Here is an 8,988-nt window from a genome sequence, read left to right as displayed (position 1 = left end):
GGGAGGAGGCTCCAAGGTACAAGGCAAGGTTGGTGGCTAAGGGATTTTCACAAAAGGAAGGTGTTGTCTATAATGAGATATTTTCTCCTGTAGTAAAAAATAGTTCAATCCGATTGCTGGTGGCTTTTATAGGTCATGAAGACTTGAAGTTAGATCAACTGGATGTGAAGACAACATTCTTGCATGGAGAACTTGATGAGTTGATTTATATGCAACCACCCAAAGGCTTTGGGGAAGGAATCAAGGTCAAGTATGTTTACTTAAGAAATCTCTTTATGGCCTAAAGCAATCACCTAGGCAATGGTATGCAAGATTTGATAAGTACATGCTAGATATTGGTTTCAATCAGAGCAGCCATGATGGATGTGTATATTTTAAGCTAATTGAAGGCAGCATGGTATATCTTTTACTATATGTGGATGACATGCTGGTGGCATGTAAGGAGATAAGACACTTGGAGCAGGTCAAAGAGATGCTTAAGGCTGAATTTGAAATGAAATATCTTGGTTCAGCCAAGAGGATTTTGGGAATGGAGATAGAAAGAGATAGGAGCAAGAGGGTACTTAGGTTATCTCAAATTCATACATCTCAAAGGCACTAAGCAGATTTGAGATGAATAATGTAAAGACAGTGAGTACTCCTCTAGGACAACATTTTAGACTTTCCATAACACTAGCACTCGAGACTCATGAAGAGAAAAGGTTTATGTAAAGGATACCTTATGCTAGCATGGTGGGAAGTGTGATGTACACTGTGGTGTGTTCTCGGCCTGATCTTGCATATGCGGTTAGCATGATAAGTAGATACATGAGCTGCCTTGGAAAGCCACATTGGTAAGCAGTAAAGTGGCTTTTTCAATACTTAGCTGGTACTAAAAGCTTGGGGCTGATTTATGGAGGTAATAGTCAGTTGGGAACTCAGTTACAAGGGTTTGTAGATGTTAATTATGCTGGGAACATTGACGCTAGAAAATCTCTTACTAGGTATGTATTCATAGTGTTTGGAGGAGCAATGAGCTGGATGGCCAATCTTCAGTCAGTGGTTGATTTGTCCCCTGTTGCAGTCATGCCATTTGATTTTGGCCTAGACGAGTGTTATCAACAAAATTTATAAAACCTAAATCACCTTACACTAGGGTAGCATAGCTAACATAGTATAGTGGCTCTAAGATCGTCCATAGGGATGGGTTTTCATCGTACAGTTGACTTAAATGAAGGAAATAAAATAGTGCTTTTTCTTATGAAAATTAGCTTTTAAAGAAAATGGAATTGTGGTTGCAAAGATTGATTTTAAGTTAAGCAAAAATAATAAGTGAAGTTAACTATAAAGAAAAGGTCTCTTAGAGCTTTAGGTCACTAGGATCGGGTTCCTTAGACAAATGGGGAGATTTCGAATCTTCTCCTCGCGTTGGGGACAATAACATAAAGGATGGTTATCTCCCGAACCGGTTTTATATTTAGCAATTAAGAATTGATCCAAAGGGTTCATGGAAAATGATAGTTGCTTCCCATTAATGGCTTTAAACACTAAAGACTCTCACCTTGAACCACCTTCCAATGGCTCGTAAATGATAACTAATAGACATCCATGGATCTAGCAATAAGCATCCATGGAATCCAAAAAGCTTACCAAGTATTGGCCATTCAAGGTGATTTTAAGGGATTCAAAACTAAACCTTAAAATAAAAACCATTAATGGTTAACAACTACTTTCATTTAAAGCAAGGACAACTCCCATCTTTGCATTCGGGTCTTTCACCTAGATTCCATCACTCCAAGAAATGTAAAACCTAGCCACTCATCCCCTGAGAAATCATCCTCAAAGGTTGTTTGGCTAGGAAGAAGAGTGAAAACAAAATGAGAAAGAAAGGCAGAGCAAAAGCTCTATATATTTCTTACTCTTGGAAATTTACAAGTGTTCAATGAAAAACATCCATAATCTCACATATGTCTCTCTCGTTATATATAAGCTATCTAAAAGATATATAAAAAGATATAAAAGAAAATATCTAGGTTGGTTACAAGGAGAAACTAGGAAATTACACAAAATATCTGAAGATAAAAATCTAATGGAGTCGGACAGGAAGATTTCGTATACCATGCGAAATTTGGCATGGTGTGTGAAATCCTTTGGACGCCTCAAGTGGTTTCGCATGGTGTGCGAAATTTCACATAGCCATGCGAAAATGCTGGTTGTTGGATTTCTTCCTCTGGATTTCTTCCTTGCATCTCTGATTGGCTTGGCAAAGGGTTATGAAGTGCTCCAAAGCTTGGATTCTTCATGTATTTGAGCTTTAACTTGCATTGCCATGGATTTCACCAAATTCTCCCTCATTCTTGGCTTGTTTCAATGATCAAATAGCTACCAAAACACCAAAACTTGCCAAAATTTGATTAGTAACCCTTGCTAGGTTCCTTAATGTGCCAATTGAGTTAAAAGGTATTAACTACTACTCAAAAGTATTTAGAACAGTTAGTTTCAAGCTATAAAAGAGTACTTTTTGAGTAGTAATCAGTGGTAGCTCTCTCAACCACTGAAGTTGAATACATGGCATTGATAGAGGCTGTGAAGGAGGCAATTTGGTTGAAGGGTATTACAAAAGAATTAGCCATGTACAAAGGTAAAGTTGTTGTATATTGTGATAACCAAAGTGCAATACATTTAGCCAAGAATCAATCATTCCATGAAAGGTTCAAACATATTGATGTAAGACTGCACTTTGTTAGAGATATCATTATTGCAGGAAAGATTGGAGTTGGAAAAATTCATATTGAAGACAATCCATCCGACATGTTGACTAAGTCTCTAAATGTGACTAAGTTCAACCACTGTTTGAATTTAGTCAACATTGGAGACTGCTGAAGACTTCCCATTAGGGAAGGTACTGAGACTTTAAGGTAGTTTAGACACTTGTCAACTTAATAGGTTGTCAAGGTGGAGTTTTGTAGAGTTTGCCAACTATCAAGTGACAAGTGGAAAGGCCACTGACAAAGCTCAACTAACAAACAATAAAGCTTGCTAACCTGGGTAGGAAATAACAACAATCTTGGGAGTATTGTTAGTTAGTTAGAGCTTTTGACTGTCATAAAAAAAGGTGTAGACTCGAGAAAACTTGATCAGGGCAGTCAATTGTACAGAATAGAAAGCAAGAAAAGAAGTGAGCTTTGAAATCCATAACTATAAGTCTGTTTCGGTTTTCCTGTATAGAAAGAAAGAAACAGAGGTGAGGAGGATTCTTGGGGAAAAACTGTAATTTCATTGTTTTTTATTCTTATGTAAACTCTGGTTGGTACAGTTTAATAAAGGCATTAGGAAATCAATGTGGATGTAAATCAAGTTGATCGATCCATGATAATTCTCTTCTGTTCTTGATCTTGGTTGATTGTGTACAAGCTATTTGATTTTATTCCTAAGAGAAGTTCTTTGTAAATTGATCGTCTCTTTTTGGTTTAGTTTATGCTCTAACAGTCCCTAGTTCAAGGTTGGTTTTCTCAATAAGAAGTATGTTTTTGGGCTTCATATCATAGTGGATGATCTAGTTCCTGCACTGCTCATGAAAATAAGCAATCCCTTGTACAGTAGCAGTGTCTATATGGAAGCGAGTTCCCCAATCTAGAAGTTTGTCCCATCAATTCTTTAAGGGAAATATCCACTTATCCAAGGAACCGTTTTTCATGAAATCATAAATCAGAAGCCTGTGAAGAATCATCAAATTCCAACCCCATTATAAGCTCAAACAACCCCATTATAAATCAGAACCCTGTTACGGTAAACCCCAACAATATCACATGGATTAGAAACTGCAGCCCATTCAGGCACCCATTGGCGAGTGCCGTTTACATCATCATCCCTGCGATACAACCTCAAATTCCCATTCATCTCGAGTATCAGTCTTCAAAGAACTAATGGCCTGTTTGATTCACAGAACAAAATATTACTTTCTTTCAATGCATTCATAACCACAAAAATGTAGGGGCAAGGTTTACTTGATTCATCATCATGATACCCAATATTGATTATAATGCTTTAAAATAGATAGCAAAATTTCCCATTTTTCTGTTTGGTCAAGAATTTCAATGCAACCATGACATTATATTCCCCCATTTATCATATGATCGTGTTATAAGATGAAGGAAAAATAATAACAACAATTGCTTATCAAATTAGTTGTAGTAATAATAAATATAACAGTAACATCATCAACAACAATGAACTTCTAAGTTGTTGAAATGAAAGGGGAAACCTTTTGGGTTAGTATGCAAGTCGAAGGATTTGATCAGATTCAAGAGAAAATGAGTCAACCCTTGATCAGTCTAATCATAAATCTAACTTGTAAAGAAGGATGTGAGTTGTTTAAGGCTCTTTAGAATATTCCAGTGATAGTTTAAGCACTAATCTAACATGCAAATATGCAAAATGGAAAAGCCAGCATGGTTAGACAGATATCACAGAGCTATATGCAAATTTATTATTCTGTCCTCAATAAAAACTTCCCAAAAGAAAATGCAAATAGTGAAATTTGAGATGGGTGTGTCAATACAAATCGCAAGAAGTAAAGGGAACTCCTGATCCTTGGTCCTTGTTCTTTGTTCTATGATGTGTAGAACACTTTCACCATCCATTATTGAAAATTGGGACACTTGCAAATGAACCCATGAGAAGGGAAAAAACTACATATAAAGTTCGCTTACCATTCTGTCATTAAATATCAAGAACTGTGTTGCCGCATGTAAGGAGCCTTCAACCCCCATAAATACCCTATCTGTCATCAAATATCATCTGATGACGCCTCAACAGGCATTGTGACAAACACCCAAACCTTCACTGAAATCTGAATATTAAATAAAAATGAGGTACAATGGGGAAAAAGTAAAGAAACAAATTTTTTTTAACAAACTTTCTATTGTTAGTCTTGGTGTGACTGATCCAATTCCCACCATTATCATCCCCTGAAGGTGATTGATGGCCAAAGCGACTTGCGGCAATCTGCATATGAAGTACCTCAAGCAATTTGATTCACAGTTGGAAATCAGACCTCGCTATGTGACAATAGCTTTCATGCTTGGACACCATAAAAACAGAGTGCTCTGTTTTCAGTAGTAGAATATCCCAATTCATACTATTGTGTATTATAACACAGCATTTCCCCAAAAATAACAGCTCATCTTCTAAATCATTGAAGAATAACAACTCCAAAAATTGGTTACTCATAGATAAAAATCGAGTGGCATGCAGACTCCTAGCCTTCTACTACAACGAGATGTCTTGAATATCTAAAATGTTCTAAAATAGAGCAAGCCCAAGCTGGACAAATTTCCAGTCATTCTCTGTGAACGCTTCACCGTGTGGCATGGGGTTAGTCATAAAAACAAAGCCTAAAAACATAATAATGAAAAAATGAACAGAAACCTAAGCCCCGAACAATAAGAAAATGTTGCAGAATTCAACTGTATGAACAATTAGCCTGTTCAGATACAAGAAGCATGTAAGCAGTAGAGAATTTAAAAAATAAAAAACAATGGAATGTACAATCAATGTCTCAGAATCTTACCACAACCATTTTTGTTGCTTAATTAATGACCAGTTGCACTTCCATCCTGCTAAATCACATTTGTATTCAAGAATGGTTGGTAAAGGCTTTATGATTACCAGTCACCTTCCTAGAACTGATCAAACCTCGATATGTAGTCATCTTAGTCACAATGATAAATTAAATGAGAAGAATGCACAAGGAGCGTTCCCAAATATGAAGCCTCTTACACTTCAGATTGCTGCTCCAAAAACACATTTCTGCAAGCATGGTCAAGGTCTCAACCCAAGGTGTTGTTCTGTGTGTCCTGAGAAGTATGGAACTCCTTTTTTCCTACTCAACATAAGGGTTGTTGATGGTTAATCTGTTGTGGAATATCAGTGGATGAAGCCTCAGTATGCATTCTGAGAAACACCATGTTCTGAATTTTGTTTTATTCTGACCAGCCGTTCCTTTGTATTATAATAACTTCCATGCTTGGGCACCAGAAAAATAGAGTGCTCAGTTTCTTTTCTTAGTCTTACCATGTCCCATTTTATACTATGGCTTTAGTTGCTAATGGGTTTTTAGCAAAAGAAAACGTTTTGTCAAAGTGAACTATTTTCTAGCATTGCACCACAAAGGAAATAAAAAGTTAAAAAACAAATTACTAAATCAACTATAGAGCACCAAGCCTTACATATGATATAGCGAAAATGATAAGTTTGAAAAACTCTAAATAGAGCATAACATAAGAAACTTAAGCCACACCCACTATCAAATAAATCATTAGATTGCTAGATACAAAAAAAAAAAAAAAAAAAAAACTTGATACCTAGACAAACTAAAAAATGCTTAAAAGTACTAAAAAAATAAAACCTAAAAAAAATAGCAAAATAATCCTAAAACCAATTTCCTACTCCCAAAACTAAAAGAGGAATAGCTAGCTTGATTTTGATTTGAAGGAAATTACTTTGATATTCCAACCAAAATTGAAAATAAGGTGTTCCTTCTAAAGGCAAAATATGAGTGGAATGAGTAAGAAAAAAAATGCATATATAAATACTAAGGCTATTTGTTATCTCCATTGTGCATTAGATAGAAATGAATAAATTGCACAAAAATCAATTCCTTTGAAGGAACTAAAAATAAAACTTGAGAGTAGTTGAAAATGATTTCTAATTATTTTTATATATTTTTAAAATTTTTTGGTGGATTGATCTTTTCCTGTTGTGGATGTAGGCATAATGCAAAACCAAGTAAATTTTTTCTCTTTTTGAATTTATTTTTCATTCTTCTTCAGCATCATATTCTATATTTTTCAATATCAATTTGTTTGCTTCTGCATAATAATTCCCTCTTGGCCTTATCATTCCTTATTGGCTCTCCTCTTTTCTTTCTCAATTTCGGTTACCATCTTTATTCTCTACTCCATTTATAACCCTTTCTACATTTTTCTCTTTTCATACATTGCTTCCATCTATATCATCAGCCACATGTATCCATGTCAGCCCCTGCATTTTTTAGTCCAAGACATGGCAATTGCTTGTTTAATTGTTTTTCCAGGATTTGAATAATTTACCATGTACATCCTGACAGAGGGCTCCACCATGTGACCAAAACGTCATCACTGATGTTGGGACATTGGAAAAAAGGGAACCGTGGGCCAATGTTTCTACTTTCCTTGGATGTATTTTCAAACAACTTGCACACCAGAATTAGACTTTAGCGTCCCGATTCTTTGCATTGTGTCTACTTTTTTAAAGGGAAATAGTAACCCGGAGAGAAATAAGAATGTAGGGTTCGCAAACCTACAAGGGGTCTATTTGATACATACGGTGAAATATGGGGGAAAATCATTAAAATTTCACTGCCCAAATGTGTACAAAAAGGAGCCGAGCTGCTGCTATGATATCAAAATACTATGGCAGAAGAATTGAAACTTTTCAGAACATGGTCAAGTGTTTTTGCTCTGAGGATTGTTTGGGCTCTCAAAATCAAAGGCGTAGAGTATGAAACCATATTTGAAGATCTCTCCAACAAGAGCCCTTCACTTCTCCAGTATAATCCTGTCCACAAAAAGGTTCCAGTTCTTGTACACAATGGCAAACCCATCGCTGAATCGCTTGTCATTCTTGAATACATCGATGAGACATGGAGGGAAACTCCCTTGTTGCCTGAAGACCCTTACGAGAGAGCCATGGCTCGCTTCTGGGCCAAATTTGGTGACGATAAGGTTGTTCTTGTTCCTTGGTTGAAACGAAATTGGTAAAGACTTTGTATAGAGTTTGATCCATATTCATTTGTTTTGTTTGGGATGTAGGTTTTGACATCAATAGTTTGGGGTGTCTTCTTCAAGGAAGGGAAAGAGCAGGAGGAAGCTATGCTTGAAGCCATGGAGCATCTCCAGTTCTTGGAAGACGAGCTGAAGGGGAAGAGGTTCTTTGGGGGAGAGAGGATCGGGTTTGTTGATCTTGCCTTGGGATGGCTTGCTAACATGATCAGCATATTTGAAGAGGTAGCTGGCCTGAAAATGGTGGATGAGGATAAGTTTCCATTGCTGGCGGCGTGGATGCAAGAGTTTGCAGATTCTCCCATAATCAAAGACAACTGGCCACCTCGAGACAAGATGATTGCCAAGTTCCAGGCCCTTCGTGATGCCAAACTTGCAGCAGCAGCATCTAAATGAACCGCCTTCCTGAAATAGCATAAATAAGAATCAATTAATTTCTGATGTGTCATGATTCACATCAATATGTGTCTGTCTGCAACTGAAATTAAATTTCTGATACAAAATACTCTCAGTATTGTGTTGAATCCGGCATCCATGAGATCTAAGATTAAAACTCCTCAAAACAGTTTGATATAAACTTTTTTTTTTTTTTTTTGGTAATGGTAGAACATGGCACTGGATAGCGACCTCTCCAAGTCAAAGTCCAATCAAACACAATAAAATATCCATAGGATAAGAAACAAATTGCTGACCACAATTAGCATTGTGTACCAACAACTGCTGCAGTAGCAACGAATATCCAAACACAAAAGAGTGTTGTTTGAATAGATTTAATTTATTGCAAATGTCTCCATTAGTATAAGATTGCTCGTGTTATTTATATAAACTATTATTATAAGTATCAACACATAAAGATATTTGTAATTCAATGGTCTATTTTATTAGACTAAATTATAAAATGTCAGTGACGTGTATTTAAAATATTTATAGAATTTTCATAATTTCTATTCAAATTTTACTCTTTACAATATTTAATATAAATACAATCATTTTCTAATTGTATTTTGTATATCTTAAAAAATAAATATTTTACGATCATTTTAATTTATTTCATAATTATTCTTATATGATGCCAATGAGCGTAATTTACAAATAAATATATTTTATTATTGATGGTATATCTAACATTCTATTACTTTGTAGTTCTTTTCTAATAATTCCTTTTGGAGAGAAAATTAAGAGATCA

The 8,988-nt window shown here is 35.7% G+C and overlaps 1 protein-coding gene across 1 annotated transcript; it reads left to right on the top strand.

Moving 5' to 3' along the window:
- Nucleotides 1-6,876: 6,876 nt before the first annotated feature.
- LOC100265481 (probable glutathione S-transferase) lies at nt 6,877-8,326 on the top strand. Its single transcript, XM_002264081.5, has 2 exons — nt 6,877-7,745; nt 7,833-8,326. The coding sequence occupies exons 1-2, from the start codon at nt 7,434-7,436 to the stop codon at nt 8,196-8,198; spliced, it is 678 nt and encodes a 225-aa protein (XP_002264117.1). The 5' UTR covers nt 6,877-7,433; the 3' UTR covers nt 8,199-8,326.
- Nucleotides 8,327-8,988: the final 662 nt, after the last annotated feature.

The sequence above is a fragment of the Vitis vinifera genome, chromosome 15 (assembly GCF_030704535.1).
Source record: "Vitis vinifera cultivar Pinot Noir 40024 chromosome 15, ASM3070453v1".
In the NCBI taxonomy this organism is placed as follows: domain Eukaryota; kingdom Viridiplantae; phylum Streptophyta; class Magnoliopsida; order Vitales; family Vitaceae; genus Vitis; species Vitis vinifera.
Note: the sequence above shows the minus strand (reverse complement) of the source record. Positions and strands in the feature narration are given on the sequence as shown.